General features: G+C 40.1%; 2 protein-coding genes across 2 annotated transcripts in view; both read right to left on the bottom strand.

Annotated features, from left to right (window-relative positions):
- The window catches only part of LOC114365314 (uncharacterized), a 29,994-nt gene extending 25,235 nt beyond the window's left edge, over nt 1-4,759 (bottom strand). The window contains exons 1-2 of the mRNA XM_028321845.1: nt 4,669-4,759; nt 1,312-1,433 (exon numbers count right to left, since the gene is read on the bottom strand). Coding sequence (XP_028177646.1) covers nt 1,312-1,433; nt 4,669-4,759 — 213 coding nt within the window. The remainder of the gene's footprint in view (nt 1-1,311; nt 1,434-4,668) is intronic.
- LOC114365313 (uncharacterized) overlaps nt 4,724-25,750 on the bottom strand; it is a 37,696-nt gene continuing 16,669 nt past the window's right edge. The window contains exons 17-29 of the mRNA XM_028321844.1: nt 25,423-25,507; nt 23,977-24,166; nt 23,617-23,699; nt 22,708-22,887; nt 22,346-22,423; nt 21,847-22,005; nt 19,734-19,979; nt 17,155-17,258; nt 15,959-16,105; nt 12,936-13,179; nt 11,747-11,854; nt 8,216-8,359; nt 4,724-5,016 (exon numbers count right to left, since the gene is read on the bottom strand). Coding sequence (XP_028177645.1) covers nt 4,837-5,016; nt 8,216-8,359; nt 11,747-11,854; nt 12,936-13,179; nt 15,959-16,105; nt 17,155-17,258; nt 19,734-19,979; nt 21,847-22,005; nt 22,346-22,423; nt 22,708-22,887; nt 23,617-23,699; nt 23,977-24,166; nt 25,423-25,507 — 1,948 coding nt within the window. The 3' untranslated portion in view covers nt 4,724-4,836. The remainder of the gene's footprint in view (nt 5,017-8,215; nt 8,360-11,746; nt 11,855-12,935; nt 13,180-15,958; nt 16,106-17,154; nt 17,259-19,733; nt 19,980-21,846; nt 22,006-22,345; nt 22,424-22,707; nt 22,888-23,616; nt 23,700-23,976; nt 24,167-25,422; nt 25,508-25,750) is intronic.

Genomic DNA, 25,750 nt, shown 5'->3' with positions numbered 1-25,750 from the left:
ACAGGGGCACATTACCAATCGATCGATTACTGTTAATTGAGTATCGATAAATGTTCTGGGCAGGCCTTTCGCTAGGTGGACTAACGATCTGGTGCAAGTCGCCCATAAACGGTCGTTGAAGAAACCTTTCTGTCCAGCAGTGGACGTCATTTGGCTGAAACGAAAGAACGATGAATTTCTCCAGGACAAACTTAACCTTCACTGTTTAGGTTCTCAGCCTAAAACTAAAAGACACTCAGGCAGAAGGTCCCCAAACCGATTTCGATATAAATAAGATCCATCTGATTCTCTTCCGATTTTGAAGTAGACTATTAATTAGTAGGTACTAGGTAGATACCTATTTGGAATTAAAGTGTTGTTTCTATTCAGATAGCACATTTCAAGTCGTAAATCTTTTTTATTTATTAGTTTAGTTACCAGACTGTGATAGGAGAGTTATTTGTACCTACTTTGAAGTCTTGAATCGTTCCAACTGTAGGATAAGACCCTGTGCGCGTGTATGCTATTAACTATGCTTCGAATTCTTCAAAGGATCTCAATATCGAAAGTAATGCTACCCAAGCTAAGTAAGTAGAGAAAACGATTCACCAATGCCCATAAGAAAGTAACATTTTATTTTGACCACTGTCAAAAGAAACCATTCAGTTGCTATGAATGTAAGTATTTATCAATTAAAGTCATAATAAATGTGCAATATTTTTTGAATAATCAAATCATCTTTAACTTGTCTTAAAGTTAAAGATTAGAGAGACGAACTGAAACGAGGTGTTGCCAGCTACTAAACTCATTTTACGAATTAGTGCATTACAAGTTTTCAAGCTAATTACTAAATTGTATCCACTAAGTGCAGCGTGTTTAGCTGTGTAGTTTGCACTTCGTACTAACACTGAGCTTATTTGTGGAGTAAATTCTGTTACCATATTCAAACTTAACACCTAAGCTACTCAAGAATAGAGAGAAGGATTGAATTAGATTGTGTGTCAAAAATTTTAAGAGTTAAAGCGCTTTTATAACTGTTGAAAGTTCGGTTGTGATAAGGTGTTTGGCTCTTTTCGTTTACTTTAAAAGAAAAAGAAAAGGTATTTTTTCAGACCGATAATTAAATAATAAACAATATGGAAACGTCAGGCCTCCCTAACGGGACTGGTCAGCGGGTTGAATGTAGGACGAATCCCCCCCCTATTATTTGTCTTTGGAAAATTAGATAAATTCAAATTCAAATAGAGTGCTCCCTGTTGTGGTGACTTAATATCGATATTGATGATGCTAACAAAGTTTGATTCAGTAGAAGAAGAAAAATACTTTACCTACCTTTCGGTTAAGCATCGGTATGTCACCATTTTTTGGGAAAAATCTCTTCTCAAATAGACTCGCTAGACAATCTTTACACGTGTCATTTGCAGGAACTGCTACAGGTCCCACGTATTTTATCACTAAAATTAAAACTTATTAATTGATACATACCCGACTTTATCCCTAGAGTACATTCCTAGATTTAAAAAAAGTTGTTATGCCTAACTGAAATTATAAAATACATACCAAAAATGCACATTATAATGAACTTCGTCATTTTTCAGGCACTTCGCGCGAATAGTTACTTCGTTACGCACAGCAATCTAGTAGGCTTAATTAACTTTACCTATATTAAGTAAGTAGGTAGGTACAAGACTTGCGAACGCAAAGACATTGCAGACGAACTACACTATCACTGACATTGTATACGGCTATATAACTATATAGGCCTGTGCTATCTATAGCGGTATTGTGTGGCCGAAAGCTTTGAGACAATATTGGGGCAATACAATGGTCTTCACAACATTCTTGGAGCAGCACAGATTTCGCTACATTCCTAATCAAAGATTGTATATTAATTTTCTGTCTTAATGCTGCTGTAGAAGGTCTATTGCGCTGCCATGAGCAACATTGCCTTTTTAGGCAACAATACATACATAACAATACAATAACATACTCGTACATTGCCCTCTCTTCCCTACGTAAAACTTGAAACTTTGTAACTATTTGTTTATGTTTCATGGTTCAAAAAATAACGCAAACGAATTCGCTGTAATGTTATTCAAACTTAGTTCAAAATAAAAACTACGTTTACAAGTAAAAGCCTACCTATTTTTATGCAAATCAAAACGGTCCTGGATATTTTTATACGATCGTTCGCTTTTTTTATTACTTTTTAGATATTGAAAATTGGAGTTAGTAGATATGTAACTTCCGTGCTTGTAATTTTATAAGGCATTGTTGTGAAGCTTTTTTTATAAATTGGATTTGAAAATTATAAATGGAAAAATAATATAGAACAGTCAGCGTCAAAATATAATTTCGTGATGTGATGTGATGCCTAGGCGTAGACCACCAACTTTTTGTCGGCCGATAATTTAATCGGGCAGTTAATCAGTATGGGCATGTATGGAAGTGCGCATAATTACCGATTTGATTTTCATACAAATTAAAATCGTGCCCAACTATCGGCCGACTAATAATCGATGGTCTGCACCTAGGCTTAGAGGAGTTAGCGGTGACACCCATAGTAGCCAAAAACTTCGCAACACGTCTTTGTTAAAGATACCCTTTGCACCACCAGTGGTGCAGGCCGGTGGTGCAAAGGGTACAAAAGGATTACAATCTTCTATAATATACTCGTAAATAAAAATGAATTGATGTTCGTTAGTCTGATTAAAACTCGAGAACGGCTGGGCCGATTGAGCTGATTTTGGTGATAAAATGTTTGTTGTAGTCCGGGGTAGGTCTAAACGGTGAGCAAATAAGGAAAGATTTGCTTATTTATTGCCTTTAAGGCGGAACAGAGTTCGCCGGGTCAGCTAGTTTGGAATAATGTCAACTTTTTGGTCACTTAAAATACGAACTATTTGACGCTGACTGTACCTTACACTGTTTAAAAGAGGTTCAGTTTGAGTGGAGTTAAATCAACTGAAATTGAAACTGGTAATACTTATTTTACCTGTGATAGGAAAAACCTTTTCTTATTCTTTCTTATTTATTCATTTCAAATAATAAAAGCAATATCAATAATGTGTACGTATTTATTTAAAGAAAAGACATTACAACTAAGTAGGTAGATAATAGTGTTAGATATAGTAAGTTAGTATATTAAAATAACCACTTATCTAAAATAATCCATAATAAGTACGAACTTATCTAAAATACAGAATGTAAGAGACAAGATCTGAAATTATAATAATAAGATAGCTTGGGATATCAATTTGGACTCATTCCACAGACTCCTATTTTTATGAAAAATATAATAACTCTGGTCTAATAATTTTCTGTACAGCCAAGAGCATTAAATATGGCGTTCGTCAGTACTATGCAAGCCGTTCATTGCTAAATACAAATAGCGTGGTCACCACTATTATCTTTCATTGGTGCCTGGCATGGCAAGGTGCACATATCGCAGTCACATGCAGCCGTAGCAAGGTTCAATAGCACGGTCACCAGTACAATGTAGGAGGTCTACTTGACCAGCGTCGTGACCCTCGGTTCACTGGTACTGGACATGGCGAGGTGCACGTAGCGCAGTCACCAGTTTAACAGAAGCTAGAGTCATGAGTCCGTGACCCTGTGATCGAGATTACTGGGCATGGCGAGATACAATGCAGGATCCACCTCCTGGCAAAGTCCTGCATCTACTTGACCAAGGTCGTAACCCTTGGCTCGCTGGTACTGGGTGTCGCGAGGTGCACGTAGGCGCGCGTGGGTGACGTGGCGGTAAGCGCGCGCTCCATCGCACTAGTGTTCAAACACTATGTAGGTCATTGTAGCAGGGTTCAAATAGCGCGGTGGCAACCACTATAGGCGATCTACTTAGCCAGCGTCACTCGTTGGTGCTAGGTGTGTCGTGGTAAGGCGCACATAGCGCAGTCATATGCAGCCGTAGCGAGGTTCAAATAGCGCAGTGATCAGTATAAAGCAGGCGGTCTACTTGGGAAGGGTCGTGACGCGTGGCTCACTGGGCTGGGTGTCGCGAGGTGTACGTAGGCGCGCGTGGGCTACGTGGCAGGTCGCGCGCGCTCCATCAGCCCGAGACACCACGCCGCGCTACAGTTGTCGTAGTGATGTTCAATAGCGCGGTGAACAGCACGCTACAGGCGGTCTACCTGGCCAGGGTCGTGACGCGTTGCTCGCTGATGCTGGGCGTGGCTAGGTGCACGTAGGCGCGCGTGGGCCAAGTAGCAGGTCGCGCGCGCTCCATTAGCCCGAGACACGACGCCGCGCTACAGCTGTCGTAGTGATGTTCAATAGCGCGGTGAAGCACACTACAGGCGGTCTACTTGGCGAGGGTCGTGACGCGTGGCTCGCTGGTGCTGGGCGTGGCTAGGTGCACGTAAGCGCGCGTGGGCCAGGTAGTAGGTCGCGCGCGCTCCATCAGCCCGAGACACGACGCCGCGCTACAGCTGTCGTAGTGATGTTCAATAGCGCGGTCACCAGCACACTACAGGCGGTCTACTTGGCGAGGGTCGTGACGCGTGGCTCGCTGGTGCTGGGTGTCGCGAGGTGCACGTAGGCGCGCGTGGGCCAAGTAGCAGGTCGCGCGCGCTCCATCAGCCCGAGACACGACGCCGCGCTACAGCTGTCGTACTGATGTTCAATAGCGCGGTGAACAGCACACTACAGGCGCCTAGGCGGTCTACTTGCCCAGGGTAGTGACGCGTTGCTCGCTGATGCTGGGTGTCGCGAATTGCACGTAGGCGCGCGCGGGCCACGTGGCAGGTCGCGCGCGCTCCATCAGCCCAAGACACGACGCCGCGCTACAGTTGTCGTAGTGATGTTCAATAGCGCGGTGAACAGCACACTACAGGCGGTCTACTTGGCGAGGGTCGTGACATGAGGCTCGCTAGTGCTGGGTGTCGCGAGGTGCACGTAGGCGCGCGTGGGCCAGGTAGCAGGTCGCGCGCGCTCCATCAGCCCGAGACACGACGCCGCGCTGCTGCGGCCGCTGAAGGCGCGCGTGCTAGAGGTCGACAGCGAATGGACTGATATCACCTGGAAAAAACATAAACGATACACCCATTTGTTGTATAAGAAACTGCGTAAACGCTTCCGCTTGAGACCGGTTTCCTATGATGGTATACCGTGAGGCTAAGAAAAAGTAGGTACTATGGGCCACACTTCCAGCTACCCATTTCCGGACATGTCGTCTCGTTCTATCGCAAAGAATAGCCATTTGATGAGAGAGAGAAAAAACGGAAATGGGTAGCTGGAAACTGTGGCCCACTGTATTGTAGGTACCAGGTACCTACGTTTACGCAGACTAGAACAGGCCTTGGCCAAAAAGTTGACGACACAACCTTATTATAATTTAACCAATGTTTCTTTCCTGTACATATAATTAATTGTATAACTGTATTAATCGCTGTGTCAACATCTATTAAATGTACGAAAACCACAAGTTTAAATGTCGTGCTAATGAACCATACGCTTTTGTAATACGGAAACAATATTTTGTACGTGAAAATTTCATTAATAAAAACACTTTTGGCTTTCATTCGGAAAACAAGACTGATGTAAAACAAATTAATACACAACATACATATTTAAAAGAAGTGAATCTGTTTCTCGAATCAACACGAATGTAAATTATCTGAAATGGAAAATAACGAGTTTTCACTGAAATAATTTTATTAAGAAATGCAGCCACATGCAACGTCTAGTGAGCTGAAAATATTTTTCTTCCATTGAGTTGAGCCTCAAATACCGCCCTTTTCAGATTTTGTAGTCTGTATACGAGTATAAAATGCAACCGTTTTACGGACTGACTGATCTATCAACACCCATTTCAATCCACTGAACGAATTTCGGCATGCAAAAAGTGGTTAAACCTTTAATTCGCAAAGAAAGGCTTTTCTAAAATTCATCCCCCTATGGAGATGAAACGGGGTCGAAAAGTATGGAATCAAGATAAGATTGAAACTTCATAGAACTACTGAATGTGTTAATAAATATATTATCATGTTAAAAATCTTCAGATACACCACGTTCCCCGAAATTTTACGCAAACGAAACCGCAGGCAAACGCTGATTTATTTTGAACCTATTACGTTAAACTCATAGGCATTTAAAGGGAATTGTAAATGTCTGTTTGCATAAATAGGTGCCAATGCGAATACCATTTCCCGGTGTCAGAAAACTGTTTCAATCCAGGAAACACACGTTCCGGAGAATCCGCGATTGCCATTCTGTCACAAAACCAACACAAACTACCAAGCAAACTACGTTGCATTTTAAAGAACCTCACCCACGTCACGTATTTACGAGTACAATAACGCCTAACCATTAAAATTCGACAACATGAAATACTTAATGCCTATACATCAAAGCTTTCAATTAATTCAAAATCTAAACTGTCAATAAGATGCAAAACTAATAAGTATTACTGTCTATTCCACATCATTACCAAAACCGCTAAACCAATTTTCGACCGAGAGGAGGATTTAACACATTGAACGCCAACGCGGTCAATGTTGTCCGACACTGCACTTTCCTACCAGGCCAAGTAAAAATTTCAATTTTTTTCAATTTTCGTCGATTGTTTTTTTTTGTTAAATCGTTACATTATAAACATAAATAAAGGATCTTATATTAACATATAGTTGTTTTTGAGTCTCTACATCGTATTATTAAGCGTCGGACATCATTGACCCCCATGGCCCCAGCGAGCGAAAATTCGAAAATCCGTTCCGTAGGGCCGCGCGGTCATGTTGTCGACCATCCCCGCTCGCATCCAAAAAAAAAAGGAGAACAACCAAAAAAATAAAGAGTTGTACATTGGTAGGTTTTTGATATATTATATTACGCATAAATAGGAATATTATAAGGTATAAAATGAGAAACGAAACTAGCAGGATAAGTCTTAAATAGTGATTAAAAATAATAATAAACTAATCGATGATACCGTAAAAGGAACGCTAAAAGTGTTTTTTTTCAAAAAAAAATTTAATTAAAAAAGGTTTAAATTTTATTTAAAAANTAATTACCATGTTTCATTGCGCTACCGTTATCCACATTTTTTTTTCTAAGTCCGAGCTTTACTTGAGAACCAAGTGACGTACACTAATCTTGGGAGCCGCGCGGGTCAGCTTATATGAGAATTATTGAAGAAATGCTGTCCATCGGCTCAATACAGAGGTTTGAACATAGGTCTGACTCGCGGTCATCATTGTCCGACGCGGCCCGAACGGAAAGTTAAAGTGTCGCCCATCATTGTCCCCCATGGCCCGAACGGAATAGTGCCATTTTTAGGCTGGCAGCGAAGGTGTTAAACTATCAATAAGAAAGAAAAAAAGAATTATGAGGTGAAAAACCTAACATCAGTTTGTACGGCGACCACATTATTTCTCAAGTTTGGGGCACGAAAAGAACTTTATATTTTTGTGCTGCTTGAAACACTCTAGGAATCGAACACAAAACCTCTTAAGAGTCCCATGTAACCACTGAGCCACGGATGCTATAGCTACCGACATCATTAGGAGGTAAATTGCTACGAGTATGTTAATCAAAGGTAAATTGTGTTGTATTGTGGCTGGAACAATAAATTGACTAATCATGTCTCGTCACTGGATTTGCGTACAGCCTTTGTCTGGATGTAGGGGAGACCGAGGTAAGTTGTAACAGAAGAGAGTTGTGACAATGTCGATTCTTGGAAACCTGTTTACATGACCCGCGTCGCAACAGCGCGTATTTTTTAGCTCGAGACTTGAACGCGCACTGTTACGAGCTCGCTAGTAGTTAATAAGTTCCAAAAATTGTCAAAATCACAACTCTCCTCTGTTACAACTCACCTCGGTCTCCCCTATACCTATTTTGTGCCTATACGTCATGCCCTTTGTCATGGAATTCTATCATTGAAGTGGAAAACTGGTGCTGTTCCGCCGCAGGCAATCAGCTAATTGGCAAAGTTGTATTCACCTGGCTGCAGTAATAACCAGTTTTATGGATTGTTATGTTAAAGTTTGTTTTCATAGCAAGCTCCTGTTATAATGGGATTAATGGATTTACGCATTTTCATCTGACAGGATTTAAAGGGCGAGCAATTAAAAAAGCCTTGTAAAATAGAGCTGGGTTCGAAAAGGGTCAAAGAAATATTTTTTGTTAGTACAAATTAACGTCATTTGTACGGCCAGCGTCAGCACAGAAGCGTACACCAAGAACTCTGTCGTCTAAACAAATGACTGATGATACTCACCTTTGAGCGATGATGCAGCAGCGGCCGGCTCTCGGAGGAGGAGGCGTCGCCCTCAATACTCCGCGTCTGGTAGCCCTGCGCCATGCGGAGGAACACCAGCATCGCCAGCGTCAGCACCGCGGCGTACACGAAGAATTCTGTCGCCTAAATCAATAAAAAAATAAGTGTAATGTGAAATGCTTTTACGAAGGTCCCGTCTGGCCAGCATGGGGAATGTAGGTCAAATCCTGTTTGCTACATTCGAAGTAAAAATCGCTTGTGAAAAACAATTCTTCTTTTTCTTTTATGGTAATTATTGTGTTTAAATCCGTGATGACCTCTTTACGAAAATCTTTTTCTTAGTGACATGTGTCTGTGTCAGTGTCATAGTCATAAAACACTGAAACGTCAAATGGTAAAAATCCACAGTATAAACTGTGTTTATAGGTACTGTGGTAAAAATCAGCAGGCCTACTACGAAAAACGAAATCCGTCCAACGACAATCGAATCCGAAATTGCCTATGAAATGTTTCGGATCCGAAATCGGAAAGGAAGTCCGTACGTGACGTATTTTGACGTTACCTCCGAAATGTGCTACTACGAAATAACTGACAGACGATGTTTCGTATTTTGACGTAAATTGTTTCGGATTTTGAAGGATATTGCACGAAAGCTCTAAATGCGGATAAAAAATATTTTTTTGCATAAAATAGCTCGCTATTTGTTACTAGTAGATGCCATACAAGAAGAGCGAAGAGCAAAATTGATAAGAAGAAGATACTTAATTGCGGGCCGATTTCCTTCACCATCTTCCAAATGAGTTCGATTTCATACAATCTTTTAGTTGTTTCGGGTTCTTTTCGAAGAGCTTATGCAACAACATTGTGCCTCTTCTACCAACAAAGATATGGACGCCCCAATGGCGTAGCAGACGGTATCCAAATGTTTGGGTAAGTCACTAAAGCACTAAAATCGCCTCATCACATTTTGGGTTTCGGTCCAGGAAACGATTGAGAGCACTTATGTTATAACATATTTATTTTTCTCATTAATCTTGTCTCAAACTAAGAAGTAAAGCTGGGAAGCCCATTCATAGCGAGAAAGCTTGGGATTTCGGCATGAATTGACGCGTGAATGGGTTAGGCAGTAAGGCTTTAATACTACATATGTTTAGATGAAAAGAAATGTGAGGTTCAAATGGAGGAAATCTAATAAAGGAACTAGGTACGATTTATATTATACTTTAGTGGTTTCTACTCTGTGTAATAAAAGGACACCTAAAAGATCTATTCAAGATGAATGCTGATAATCTCACTAAAACACGGATTTTGTGCAATCTTAGTTAGGAACTTAGGCTTACTTAGGAAGCAGACATATTAAGCACAAATTAATTTCAGAGAGCAAGTGGCTGTCTTAAACATGCGGTAGATCATGGGAAGTAACAGACAAGTTGCAGTACAGCTTTGAAGTATTGCAGCGTTTAACTCCAAAACAATTTATTAAGTTGGTGATGTACGAGTATAACAAGCAAGTTAAGCTCGTCAACAACGTTAGCACAGATTAATATTCTAAACTGAACTATAACAAGGTGGTTTGAGGGGAGAATGTCACCATTAGCGTAATCAGATTCAGTCGTACTAATGAGCAAACGCTACAAACTTTTGCAGATCACTTGCTCAGTTACGTTTGTGTCAAACACGTTTATGAAGTTTAGTGTATTACCTTCCTTCCTACAGCTTCCACCCACGGCTTGATTTCGGTTTCAATTTCAACTGTTTATTACAGGCGACAAAACACGACATACCTGGTTTACATAACTGGTTTCCACACATGAACAAGTAAAAGTTCAACATTTCAGAGTAAGTTAGTACATTTTTGTAACAAAGTATAAATTACATGGAATTAAGATCTTAACCACAGTAGTTAACTTGAGGTGCGTCTGTATTATTATTTCATCTAATTTGTGTGTTTTTGGAAATGTGTTGCGACAACATGAAAATAAATGTTTACCATTGTTACTCTGTCAATCGCAATGGTGCCCATTTGCCCAATGACATTATCCAATTAAGCCAATTAAAATTTAAACGTATCCAATAACGAAATGTAGATTAAACACTTATTTGTGCGACACGAAATTCGGCGTAAAAGATATTTAATTATTATGTAAATTGATACTCTTTATTTTGCCATTCTTTTCTTTTTTTTTGGCATGGTTTTTGAAATGGCTAGCATTTACCTACTTGACTTTTAGCCATAATCGTGTTTGAGAAATCCATATTATGTAGCCTAAATATTATTAATGTGAAAATAAGGATGTTTGTAATTATAAATTATAATTAAAATCTGAAAAAGTTCAGCCCCTGAAAACAAACAGCCATAAAATGCTTTACGCCTTGCAGCTTTTTTATTTCAACTTTTAAATTTTAACTTTATTTTTCCAATATCAATTTCAAAATATTGTAACCCTACATTTTGCGCATGTACTATTCAAATTAAAATAAACAAAGACATGGAAAAATTCATTTTAACAAGCAAAAAATGTTTATTGCAGCGCCCCTGGAAATAGTAGCCGGCGGCCATGCACGCTTGGATACGTGTTTTTTATGAAAATGTGATCATTTTACATTGTTATTTTCGAGCGCTGCTCTAAACCGACGATTTCATTAAATATCAAAAAATATATAAGTAGGTAGGATACCACAACAGAAAATTCTATTTAAGTTTCTTTATTTATGTAACTACACTCGACAGCAAATAAATCGCACCACCCGCGACAAGCACTTTCAAACGTATGCATCCCCACTTCACACCAATATTGGTACCATTCAAAAGCCTAGTTCTAAACTTCATTTCATTATAGGAAAGGTTTTTACCCCAAAAATGTTTCTTTAGAAGGATCCAGAGTCACTTCTTCAAAAAATAGATAGTTAGTTACGCTTGAGCCAACTTTTATGGCTATAAAACTGTTAAGTTGGGATTAATCGCTATCCATCTGTTAAAGAGGACACGTGTGATCATTATTTGGTTTTATAACCATAAAATTTGGTCTAATTGATCCCAGAGGTGAGCCCAAAGTGAGGTCTTTTTTCAAGTCACATTTATGGTATATGTTAATCATTTATTAAGAAATTAAATGTGTTTTTCTTTAAGGATTTTTATTGGGCTTTCAAATAACACCAATATTGTTGGGGCACCATTATTGTGTCAAAAGAAAATCTTTAAAGTTCGCGTCGCGGGTGGTGCGATTTATTTGCTGTCGAGTGTATTTACGATTTTCTACACTCAACATCTACGGTTTTGATGAATAGCATAGCGGTGTGAATAATAAAGAAATAAAAGATGGCATTATAGAAACTTAAGGATGATGGTTGGTTGATAGCTTGAATAGACTGCTTTTGTTTAAATCTACGCGAACGACGCAGTGAGCAAGATAATATTATCATTAAGGACGCAGGCTTCTACCAACCGGGCAACATGGAAAGCATTGGGGGAGGCCTATGGCTGAGATGATGATGATGATTAGCTACCAAGTTTACAAGTATACTGCTCACCCTTGACTCAAAGATTTTGGTCTGAGCCACCAATATGACGATGAGGTTTCCAAACGCCACCGACACGTACCACGCGGCGATGGTGATGGTTTTCATACTTTTTGGCGCCTAAAAATATTTAAACAGGTAATTAATAGATGATTAGGTACAGTACATTCTACGTTAAGAGAATATTAGATAAGATAACATGGTTAAGAACATTTCATTATCTAACAATAAGATATACATCCTACATTATTATTGCCTACCTTACCTTATTAAAATAGCTCGGTAGCTACTGTGCCTTAGCTATAATCCAATTACGCCTCGCTTACGATCAGATTCCTAGAAATGTCAGTCCAAGATAACAGTATTAGGTATATCAATTGTTAACAGCTTAATTACCTTCGTTAATGTATAGTGACAGAACAACGTTAACTGTGGGATTTCGGCAGAATAATGTCTCCACCTCTAGGAATTCTAAGATAATGCGGTAATTAAGCCGTTTGCATATAATTCGCTTTAGCTGGAAGACCGTCCGTTCGACAGCGCTTAAACGCGCGCCTAATCAAGCAAAGCAGTGTGTTCGCAGCTAGTCATGTGATAGATTATGGCGCGCGCAATAATATCAGTCGATTCAAGTGCAACTATGTAGCTGCGGTGAAATTATCTGTGTGCATTACGTGCTTGGTAGGGCAGATTAAAATAAAAGTTCCTGTGGCCAACAATGTAGATAGTTGTGGGTTCATCCTGGATGACATGAGTAGGTACATCTCCCAATATCAATAGAGATAATGTAATAAAGATCTCGTGTAAAAGAACTCGAGGTCCGACGATGAGCAGTGACTATAACAAACCTATGCCCGATAATAACTCACCAGCTGCGCCCATCAATCTATGCTTGACTAGTAACAGGTTCAATGCCTGATCAAGAACATCTTCAATCTCACGTCATTATTACCTGCGTGAAAGAGAACTCCAGGCCCGACACAGCGAACATGATCTCCGCTACAGAGACGAGCAGGTACTGCGGCACTATCCAGGACAGTTGCAGCTCGTTGGGTGGGTTAGGCGCGTGCAGGACAGCTGCGTCTAGTCGGCCCAGGCGCTCGCGCCGGTAAACCTCGCTAGAGCCAGACACCTCGCCGCCAGCTCTCTCAGCGTTCCATAAAAATCAAGAAAACAGGAGCTGAAGCTTCGCTTAAATTACCTGCGTGAAAGAGAACTCCAGGCCCGACACAGCGAACATGATCTCCGCCACGGAGACGAGCAGGTACTGCGGCACTATCCAGGACAGTTGCAGCTCGTTGGGTGGGTTAGGCGCGTGCAGGACAGCTGCATCTAGTCGGCCCAGGCGCTCGCGCAGGCATAGCACGTACACGCCGCCCGCGCGTAGGTAACCCTCGCCAGAGCCGGACACCTCGCCGCCCGCGCTCTCGGCACGCCAACGAAACCTGGTGTAGGAATGTAAAAGAAAACAAACTTTAACTTTTATTTTTTAATTTCGTTGAAACGTTCAAATAGTGAAACGTTAAAATAAACCGAATGATAGGATTGAATGAAAGGTGCGAGGCTCGCTCTCTCTCGTCCCAACTGCCATGACGTGCAGGTGTGCTCCGCTAAAGTTATTAGAAATAAACGGTGTATTTTCACGAAACTGAAAGCTGAAGTTTCTCTTGAGAACCCCAGCCCTACAACTCACCATGAGCTTGATCTACCCATACTTCTTCTTTTCGTGACTACTATACTAACATTATAATACGAAATCAATTTGATTTTCAAAAATGATTTTCTTAGAAACGGAACAAAAAATATGAAATAGAAAGATTTTATATTGAGCACCTTCTTTTTCATTAAGTCGATGGGGTTATGATACGATATAGTTTATTATTCTTAAATAAAGTTGTGGTAAACAGATTTGTGACGTATGTATTATGAAGTACTGACCAAAATTATTTACAATTAATTTCATCTCCATTACATTTTTAGGGAATAAATGAAAACTAACCAAACTTGATACTCGTAAAAGTTTTCTTTAGTTTTTAGTTTGCTACCTTCATTAAATTTATTGACTTCGAAATTATTTGAAACAGACTGGTGCGGTTTCAGACTGCTCTACTGCGTATCGCCCCCTATTCCTTTTAACCTTACAAAGGCACCTTCAGATGAAATACATCAGTCAAATGAGAAATCGACAGTCAGAAACAACAATCTCGACGGGACTGTGTTCAAAGACGAATATTGAAGTGATAGGTACAGTTTCTCGGGATAGTAGTAGCAAGTCTGGAAAACACAGAACTCCTACATAGTTTTCGCAACTAACTATTGGATGCGACTTGCTAAGATTTCATCAGACTATTCAGATAGGCAAATCTTTCAACGCTATTTTGATAGCTTTCCTTTTAGTTACGATTACGATGATGAGAAGATTTTGAACGATTATACAGGATGTAATAAAAGGTATAATCTTGAAAATATAAGTTAATTAAAACCTATATCTGATACTGGAAGTAGAATCGTCCGAATAACAAACTACTTTTACAATAATGTTGCGAATTCACATCGGAGTACAATTAAATAAATTACCAGGATACATCGTGTCTTCATGTGCTTTATTCTATCGTACGTTACCGTAACATCAAAAGACATCAAAAAATGTACACAATCTGTTTAATAAAGGAAAAGGGGATGGTGGGTAATATTGTTTTCAAGACCGGGAAACGTGTAAAATGATGTCTCTCACTAGTGATCCAACTTCTAAGTTTTAGTGCCGGTAAATTCACACTACTTCGTTTTATGGCTCAATTATAACATTGTAAAAGTGCACAAAGGTAGAAGACACCTTGTTCCGTTATTGGAGCGAACTTTTTAACTGGACTCATTAATTAATGGTGTTTCTAAAAAGATTTTAAAACGTTTTTAATTGTGACGCTAATTAGAGAAATAGAAACTTTTTAGATATTTCATGTATTTCCAGGGTGTTAGGTCGAGTCTGTAAGGTACCTATGAGATTCAAATGAATAAGTACCTAAATCACAATAATAACATATTCATAATGCTGAATACTATAAAATTAAAAATCATGTCCTAAAAATATCAATTTTAATTTAAATAGAATAGGGACATTGGAAATTTCTGTTTGGAAATACATAAGAAAAAGAATATCACTCAGCCACACAAAATGCTGCGTAAACGATATGAATGACGACCCTCTTCTCGCCTCACACACACTGGCTTGACACCTCATTCATAACATACATGGGTAGGTACACCCTGTATACATGGTTAAATTACATACACAAGTTGCAGCACAAGAGCCAAGCTAAGTCAGTTTGGCTTAGCCTGATGCAATTTTCTATAGTGTTTGTATAGTTTGCAGTTCGCACACGACTATGGAAAACTGCGTGAACTTAGCTTACTTAACTCTTTTTCTGCAACTTGTGTATGTAATATAGTAACCCCCTTACTAATAAAACTTACACACTCGTTGAACAGTGTTTTAAAGGACGTTTAGTATGGAAATGTCATTTTAAAACAGTGTTCAACAACTGTGTAACTTTTTATTAGTGAGGGGGTAAATTTATACAGCACAGGATGTACCCATGTACTATTATGTTATAAGGCCGGCGACGAGAGGAGACGAGTTAGACTAGAGCATTTCTATGTAGGTAATTAAACGTTCTTGCAAATGGTACAATACAGGTTAAATTGTATTGTCGATGATACTGAATAAACATTTTTTCTTTCTTTCTTTCTTTCTAAATTGTACAGTACCCGGCATTAAATATTGCACATCGACCTTTGGAAAGAGAATCGGTTAATTTCGGCTCGTAGAGCGTTATCTCTGTCGCACACTACCTATACGATTGACAAAACGTCATTGACAAAACATTATTCAATGAAAATATTGTCCGAACCCTTAGTATTTCTCTTCGACAAATACTTTAACACATTGTGAACCACTTTTCTTTCACGACTATAAAAGTTTTTAGCAATTTAATTCACAAAATCAATTGCACACATTTAAAATAAAGTTTGTTTACACTTTGACAAAACGTCATTGTCAGTCGTTGTTCAAGTGCGACAGTGATAACGCTCTACGAAACCGAAATCGCCGGGTATTGTTTAGCATTTGGTTCAGGGTGTGACACTAGACATCTCATAGAGGGGCTTCTTGTTCTGTTACAAGTAAACGCTCTAGCTAGTCTATGATCATCTTAAGATGGAACTCACTTGCCAGGCTGCAGGCACATGTATGCCGACTCGCCGATGTGGTCAATAGGGGCGTCAGATACATAGTAGATGTCGCTGAGGCTGCGATCCGTCTCCACCGCTATAGAGACGTTTTTGTTCGGCCCTGTATCACCCACGTACACCACCCTTTTAGGCAGCAAACAGAAAAAAATAATAGAGAATATACAGGATGTCCCAAGGTCTTCGGGGTCAGTGTGAAAGAATAGATCGAACAAGCATAAGTCCATTTAAAAAATAACTTTTTATTTTAAAATTGGCCATATCTCAAAACTCATAATACTTTTCTATAGACAATATTATTAGGCTTGTTCGATGCGTCTTAGGTCGGGAGTAAGTGAGACGTGGTTTAATCCCGCATGCAATTATTTATAAGAAAATGTACACAAATTACTTTTAATTCAAACGTAAGTGCCTATATTATTTTATTAAGAAATCATCCATCAATCATGAAACTCATCATAGTCATCATGATGAAGCGACTCACCTATCGATAGGCACACCTACCTACTGATTTTGCGATAGGTAAACCAGAACCTGCATCTCCCTGCGGGAAAAGTATTAATTGTCAATTTCAAAACTTGATGCGGTTGATGGTCATACTGCTCGGCAATAAATGCGTTTAAAAGCAATCAACTTTTAATCAATTTACGTTCGCGCGAGCCAGCCGGCAGCAACGAACTTAGGGACTATTGGTTTTATATTGACTCTTCCAATAACATCCATTTGAAGCAAAAAAATAAAAATATGGATATGACAAACAAATCATAAAAATCGTTATTAAAATTTCTTAACGATTCGAGTCGCTTCTCAAACTTGCCAGATTTTGCATAGAAAGTGCGCATATTGTGTGTGGTTCTGTACAACCGTACAATAACTTTTCACATTTTTTTATCTTACATTTGTTAAATCTCCATCTCTACTTATGACCTTGGCTCTTTAGTAATAGGGTCCTTAGTATAGAATATTTATGTCATATTGGTAGATACCCTTTAAAGAACGGTAAAAATTACTCGTTGATACAAGAACGGTGAAAGAAAAATAAAACCCCCTAACCATCCAGTAATAAACACCTCTACAGGGTCTTTCCGGAACCATTAAACAAATTATCCCCGATGACTCTACACTCGCAGTTGACGTAGGTAACTAACGTAGGTATTTGTAGAATCATCACTTACTTTAACTTCGGCTTTCCCGTCAAAGACTTCGTGAAAGGGTTCGGGTCCATGAAATAAAATGAGATTTGGTCGTCAGAATTCTGTCCGATGACTATCGGCATGAACTGGAAATAAAAGTTAACCGTAAAGGTAGCCTTTCAAACTAAGCGTCACAGACGCAGCGTCTTTAGCTTTGGTCTTAAAGGTAGCCTTTCGAAGCGAGTTAGTGACGCGGCGTTGGTAGCACAAGACCAAAGCTAAAGACGCTGCTTCTGTGACGCTTAGTTCGAAAGCCAAGGGGTACCTTAAGGCTACCTAACTTTAACCGTAACTATAACAATAACCGGTGTTTTAGTATGGAGTTTTTTAAGAGACTTCTGAACTTTGTTAAAGTAAGATGGTGCGATAGGTGAAGTTTTTTGATCCGTAGTTAAAATAGCCAATTCAACAACCAGTCAAAAAACTGCGCTTCAGTCAACAACATTTCTGTTGTGGCTATAAGAAGGTACTTAAACCAGGCCTGTTCATCTCCGCGAGTTTACATCGAAAACAAAACACGCACGATGGCCCACCTACAGGATTCTATTCGACAAGGCCTCACATACGAGCGAACATTGACTCACGCACGCGTATTCTTGTGTATGATGGAAGGAAATAAAGAAAATGGTGTACTAAATACTGTGCAATATTTAACTGCCTAAATAATAATAAAAACACAGAATGTACTTTTTTAACTTGCCTCAAGACACTGAGAGGTAAATAAGTAGTTAATATTATTCATGATAATTCATGCTAAATCATGTATTTCCTCCGCCATTTTCCGCAGTTTGGCACCTCACGTCACATCATTTTACCGAAGTCAGCCCTATAGCTTCGGCGCAGTGCCGATCACTGACGTTTGTCAACAAAATGGTGCTTGACTCTTGAGACAGGCAAAATTACACCATATTGTTAATGACATTGAGCATACATTTTTTTAAATACCTTCGCAAAGTAAAACTTCTGTACGTAGTACTTATTATTATTCTGTGCTTAAACGCTGAAGACTTCACACACTTTCCTATTACGGAATTCTAAAAATTAACTATGAGATTCGTAGAAATTTATCTGTTTAATTTTTTTAATACCATTACTGAAGTAACTAACAGGTTTTTATAAAATCTCCGAGACAGTAATATGTCTGAGCAGAAACCAACGTAGAGCAAAAAATGTCCAATCATATTATTTAAGTAGAGAGTAATTTATTGCTCCAAATCCAAACAAAATCGATGATATCTCTAGGTAATGGAAAATCCAAATGCAGTCTGAAAGTTCTGAATAAGTCAAAGAGATTACTGAAGGATCTAGAATTGTAAATATTCTTACTTCTTTCTTCCTTTGTATGGACAACTAAAGACGGATTCATCGCAATTAAAGTCAGACATAGAGTGGAAATAAAGTATTTTTAAATAAAAAATAAGGCTAAATAAAAATTAAAAGCTACTTTTGTACTATTTTAACTATTACTATATTGGAATTAATTAATCGACAAAAGCACTCAGTGAGCCGACGCCAATGAGCTATCCTATCAGAACTAGGTACATAATGTACAACTAAGTAAATAATGTCGAAAAAGTGTAGTTCCTTCGGATCAGCACCAGCCAGTTTATCATGTTGCAACCCTTAGAGAAATGAGGAGATCCGTAAACGAACCAAAGTCGCTGACATAGCCCGACGGATTAGCAAGCTGAAGTGGCAATGGGCAGGGCACATAGTACGCAGAACTGACGGCCGATGGGGCAGAAAGGTTCTGGAATGGAGGCCGCGTACCGGAAAACGCAGCGTGGGACGTCCACCTACAAGGTGGACCGACGACATCGTAAGGGTTTCATAATATTTTTAACAAATCTAGCTTTTTCATTTTTTCAATTTTTATGATGACTATCCTAACTTAATTAGGTAATACGTTATTTTATAGCATGTTTTTATTTTCTTAAATCATCTTTTAATAATTATCTTTGTCCAGCAGTGCACGTCATTTGGCTGAAACGACGACCTGACAAATACCTAGTTTCTTCAAATATGAGAAATAATAAAAAGCAACATTACTTTACCCGATGTGGGTAGATGTCATCATTTTATATGTACAAATCACATAAATGTTACATTCTAAAATAGTTTTATTATATCCCACTGCTTGCGATAGTGGTAGGCGACGGTCAGCGATTGAAGGCGACTGTCGGTGACAGTCTCGAACTCGCACATTTTGCTGTGTTGACATGTTGACATTCTATGTCAGTGACTGCCCGTCTTCGATAGCGCGTTACACCAGCGACTGTCGGCGACCATCGGCGGTATTCGCCGATTAAAGCCACTTTTCGGTATCGTACGCAACAGACGCATCGTATGAAACACATTGTATCGGATGTGCGATGCGTACGATGCGGACAGGTGGACGCACTTATATGAGTTTCCATATAAATAATACTACGATCCGTTGCGTGCGATACGTCCGATGCGTACGGTACCGACATGTGGACGCTTAGCTTAAGGCGATATACTGTCGCGGTCGCTCGTCTGTGAGCTCTTTTATTCACAAATTCACTAAAAATTTAGACAACCATGCTAGCCACAGTCTTGAGGTCCTCCCTCACGACGTGCCGTTTCATGACGCGGCCGGCGCAGTTGGCAGGGCAGCTGGCGGTGACGGTCAGGACGCGGTGCGGCAGCGGCGCCATTAGAGCCGTCCCGTGGGCCTCCACGGGCGCTACGCCCTCGCCCCGCACTGCTATCTCCGCGGGGCAGCCCAGAGTATTCAGTAGTACTAGCCCGCTCTGGTGGTGGGCCGGCACTTGGAGGGTCGATCGCTGGACAGAATAAGAGACTTAAAAGAGTGCCCAGAAGAATTCCAGCAGCCTGTTCTAATGGTAAGCAGCTCCTCTTATGATAGAGTCGCTCAGAGTTTCCATAGACCCTGTACAGCAACAAACATCATGAACTCTAGTTTTGTACCTTTCGGGTCTGAAAACTAATGTGTAAATGACAAATATTGTTACTAAATTAAAACCACGTAACACCTTAGATCAAGGTCAAACTGCGGCCTGCGGGCCATATCCGGCCCGCCCCGCCACTGCCATCAATCCGGCTCGCGGCAGATTAAGGCCTCAGCCTCGAACTTAGCGGGCAGCGGGGCGGCGGCGGCGGCGGCGCGGGAGCGGCAGGATCTTAGGCCTCAGCCTCGAATTTAGCGGGCAGCGGGGCAGCGGGGCAGCGGGGCGGCGGCGGCGGCAGCGCGGGAGCGGGGCGGGCAACGCAGACCCGTTCTCGAAACAAGCGGGGCGCGGGCAGCTCGCGCGGCGCTTTAGCGGCGAAGTGTTGTGTTCGGGGTTGTATTGTCGAGATATTTGTTTTTATTCGCGAACGAAATGTCTGAACAACGGCGACAATTTTATTTCGATTCAAAGGACATTGTCAGAAACCGCCTAAAAAACCGCCCAAAAACATTAACCCATCATAATTATTTTCTATTTTTTTTAATACATTAAGCACCCTTTCATTCTAATGGACACTTAAGCATTGAAAAATTAAATAAATAAGTCTTTTAACGTTTATTCTATAATACTATTACAACTTCCGGACGTTTTGGTGCGTGGCATGGTCTAAAACCTATCAAGTTCCATAATTTTTGCCGANTTTATTCCTAACGCTCGATTTATTGTGGGCAAAAGAAGGAGTGCGCTGCCCGCTCGTTACCCGCTCTCTCGCCGCTGCCCGCTCATTACCGCTCCGGCGCCGCTGCCGCGCCGCTGTTTTCGAGAACCGCTCTATTTGATTTCAGCGGCGCGGCAGCGGCGCCGGACCGTCAACGAGCGGGCAGCGGCGAGGGAGCGGGCAACGAGCGGGCAGCGGCGAGGGAGCGGGCAACGAGCGGGCAGCGCACTCCTTCTTTTGCCCACAATAAATCGAGCGTTAGGAATAAATTTGAATCGAAATAAAATTGTCGCCGTTGTTCAGACATTTCGTTTGCGAATAAAAACAAATTTCTCGACAACACAACCCCAAACACAACACTTCGCCCGCCGCTAAAGCGCCGCGCGAGCTGCCCGCTTGTTTCGAGAACGGGTCTGCGTTGCCCGCCCCGCTCCAGCGCCGCCGCCGCTCCGGCCCCGATGCCCGCTAACTTCGAGGCTGAGGCCTAAGAAAAATTAAAATTGATATATATTATATGACCCTTGCAACATACCGAAAAAATTATCCCTATTTTGGCCCCAAGGCTTCAAGGAAATAACCTTAATAACAGTAACACCCGCTAATCCAAAATATAACTCGCTAAACGGGACAACCTAAAAATCATTCAAAACCCTCCAGTGATGGTCTGATATAGAGCTGATTCAACCCGCCAAACATTTAATTTTCAATACATTAAATAAATTGCAGGTGTTTTTTCATAACTTAGCAGCTATTATTTACGGCCCACAACTTTGTAAGCATCTTAAAGTTTACTAAGTACTTTCCAAAAGTTGCTCACACCTGCTAAAGATTATTTTTTCTTCGAAATAGGTAACTAAGTACTTACTTAAGTATGAGCATAATACCTTTAGTATTGAAAGTTATAAGAAAACATACAACAAACGTAATGCGAATAGAAGAAAACAAAAAAAAATAGCATCCCTGAACTTCCAAAGAATATAAGAAATATTACTTACATTACATAGGCACATTCACATAGCTCACCTCTATCCCAATTTGTAAGATGCCAGCTGAAACGAACGCCATGGCTGCCAGGATGCCTCCGACGAACATTTTCTGAAGCGGGGGGAGGTCGGGGAGCATCGGCCACGCACCCCCGGGGCAGACGGGGATCATCAGTAGCACCATAGCGGGGTTCATTACCTGCAGGCGGACTTGAAAACTGGTTGATGGGATCTGTGCTGGGACTTATTTGACAGTCAGATTCTGTCCACTTGGAAATTCTTTAAGGACTCTTTGTAAACATTGCAGTAGGTGTTTGTAGTAGATCTAATTAGATTCATCATCATCATCATTTCCGCCGGTTGGTGGTGGCCTCCATCCAGCGCCTTGTGGGTGGACGTCCCGCTGCGCTTTCCGGTACTCTATGGATCTCTAGGCCAAATTTCATCAAAATCGGTTCAGTGGTTTAGACAAACAGAGTTACTTTCGCATTAAAATATTAGTATAGATTAGGATTGGTATTGAAAGTTTATGAGCTTGCCTGTAACTGGTCGGGCATTAGCGTCACTCCAAACACCTCGCTTCGGAGCCGCGACGCTTGGAAAGTCCATCGGGAACCCTAAGCACAAGTAAAAATACATCAAAGTAAATATGCTAGGTAAATAATTAAGGCTTATTTACTCCCTTCCTCCTTATCAGAATAATAACAGATTAGTGATGATATTTAATAAAATTTTCATAGAGATTAACGAGAGAAGCTGAAGTGTCTGTAGCAAAATAAAGGAACAAAGAGATTAATAATATAAGTAAAAACAATAAAAATCAATATTTCTTGATAGATCAGGACCCCGGTCTATCAGTAGGTATTTGTTAAAAAATACGACATAAATAAATAAAACTAACCTGTTGGTCGAACAGAGACCAAAATATAGGCACAGGCAGGTAAAGGTAGAGTATTGAAAATACTATCTTCATGTCCGATACGAGCTTTTCTCCGTACTTTTCCGAGGCGTAGTCGAGCCAGTGTTCAAGTGGCGGGCCGTCTTTATCTCTATCATATCGCAGACGTTTCATCAAGGCATACTAAAATACATAAAATATGTTTCAGCTCGCTATCCCGACTTCGCGCGGGTGTGAAAAAATCGGAACAACGGTTTTACAAGCAGTTTCCATCATTATTAAAATGATAGAAACTGCATGAAAATCTGTTGTGTGGTTTTGGAGGTGTTGGTTGATAAACTGAAACACACGGAAAGGCCTCTATTTCTATGTAGAGACAACATCAAAGTGGTAGGAACCACATTCAAGTGGCAATGGAGATTTAATGCATTCGGTTGAAATATCCTCATTTCTATAAATCCATTCACCAACTAAACTACGAAAAGGTTAGTAAGCAGTGTGACGATTAGCAACATCAATCATTCAGATATCTATTTGTGCAAAAAGGAAATGACATTGGCATGACCCCATGATGGGTCCCATCTCATTCCACATACTTAATAATCTGGTTTATAACTTATACCTACAACTTTCTCAAAATCTTTGACCTCAATTTCTTTGTTCTCAATTATTAAAGAAAATTTAGCATTTTGTTTTCAGCATTTTGTTTTGAAACAGAAAACCTTTTAAATCTAACTGATTTACACAGCACAGATGATAAAACAAAATTGATAAAAAATTAAAGTAAAAAAGCTTATCTACCAACACTAATCACGCGGAATTTCAGAGTGAGCCCACCACTACCTACCCTGCTGCGGTGGTGGAATGAAAGGACATGCAAAGAAATAGCGTTTTTGTACGTTTCCCACTTACCCAAGCACACGACACGAATTTCAATGTGACGTTATCGCGAGGCTGTTTTATTCTATACGAAGGCTTCCCAGCAACAAAAATAACTGAAAGTTGAAAGCTTTATGAGTTTATAAAAAATTTAACGCCGGAATTTTTTTTAACCTCAGTCATCTGTGGTGTAGGTTAAGTAAATAAGAAGAAGAAAAAAAATTTCTTATTAATTTAAACAACTGTTTTTATGAACTTCCTTACATTTTCTGATCCAATAGCCACATAGATAGCTAAAAGCTTAGATAATAAAGCCTAACTAGATGGATTAGTCTTCACTGTGCAGTAGAAAGTGGAGAACCTCTGCAGTCTCCAACTGATGCGAGTACTAACCAATGGATATCAGCACCAGCAGCGCCGGGAAGCCGAAGCCCAGCGCGTAGCACGCGTCGTCGCCGAAGCACGTGACGCTCCTGCGTAGCGCAGGCGTCACGATCATGCCCATGAACCCGCCCAGGTTCACTGTGCAGTAGAAAGTGGAGAAGAACCTCTGCAGTCTCTGATTCTCCTCTGGGAGGCGAAACTGTAGGACACAGTGTGTAATGGTAGGTCGATTTTTGGGCATTCTTCTAACTATACAGGGTGTTAGGTAAATGAGTATATGAGCCGACACTAGCCCATGTTGCTTGCTGTATTCTGACAGAATACGTCCGCCTTAGCATTTGTTACTATGGCACCAAAGCTGTAGCACCACTGTGCGTCGAGTATTTGAGATCTAAAATTCATCGACGATTCATACATTTTTTGTTCAAAATCAAAAATGTCGGCCAATAAAAAAAAGTGCTGTATTCTGACAGAATACGTCCGCCTTAGCATTTGTTACTATGACACCAAAGCTGTAGCACCACTGTGCGTCGTAGTATTTGAGATCAAAGTCAGTCGTTTCATATATTTTTAGAACTCAAATACCACGATGCACAGTGGTGCTACAGCTTTGGTGCCATAGTAATAAATGCTAAGGCGGACGTATTCTATCAGAATACAGCACTTTTATTTTTTAGCCGACACTTTTGATTTTGGACCAAAATGGGTGATGTCCTTTGATATCATTTTAATTTTCATACAAATCGGGTTTTATAAAATTTATTTTGTATGAAAATTAAAATAATTAAAATGAAGATATCAACTTTCTGACTTCACCATACTATTTATATGCCCATGTTAACATGGGTTAGTGTCGGCTCATATACCCATTTAGTTACCTAACAACACCCTAGTTGGTTATACTAGAAGCAACAGTAAGTATTCCGAAACCAGAATTTTCTTTATTCCAAAATATCTTATGGCTTTAAAATCTTAACTGCTGCTTGAAAGCGTCATAGGTACTTATGTAATTTCAGATTTTTCAGTAGTGTCTGTTTTTTACTTTCCTTTCAAAATAGATAATGAGACTTGATTGGTTTCAGTTAAATAAAATTGTCAGTCAAGAATTACATTTCGGATACTCGTACTTAATCATATTTACTACTAAACAATAATTTTATGTCTCTACTTGCGACTTTGTTCAGTTTCAGTTCATTTTACCAATCACACTAATACTAGTAGCGCCATCTACTGTCTTTTTTTCGAGCGTAACACCGAAGCGAAAGCATTCGAGTGAGACTGTAGGAAAGATGAACCACAATCCACACCACACACTACAACGAAATATCAAGATCAAAAGCAAGGTGGCCGTTTGTACACGTTTAAACGCTTTCGCTAACTATACCTATACCTATTATTCAAGAATTAAGATGATAAAATTGAATATAGGTAATGTTACAAAAAAGACCTGTCTACCTGGTCGCCCCCAAATGCCGCAACACAAGGCTTGATGCCTCCAGTCCCAGTAGCAATCAACGCCAAACCAATCATCGAAGTTGTCCTAAGAAAACATCGTTACTTAAGTTAAATTCCGCGCCAATAGAACCATATCTAGGCCATCTCCTTTTAGGCCTTACATTATGAAGACCTGTCACCTGACCTGTATAATTTCAAGGATTCATAAACTAAGATAAGAAACCTTGTAACTTTTAACCAAGTAAGGTACATAGAGTCAAATGGAAAGCCAGGATATTTTCATTAGAATAATATCTAAATAGGATTCAGTGCAATATTCAAGAGCCAA

Source organism: Ostrinia furnacalis, unplaced genomic scaffold (genome assembly GCF_004193835.3).
Source record: "Ostrinia furnacalis isolate ACB-3 unplaced genomic scaffold, ASM419383v2 OfSCF7582, whole genome shotgun sequence".
Taxonomy (NCBI): domain Eukaryota; kingdom Metazoa; phylum Arthropoda; class Insecta; order Lepidoptera; family Crambidae; genus Ostrinia; species Ostrinia furnacalis.
Note: the sequence above shows the minus strand (reverse complement) of the source record. Positions and strands in the feature narration are given on the sequence as shown.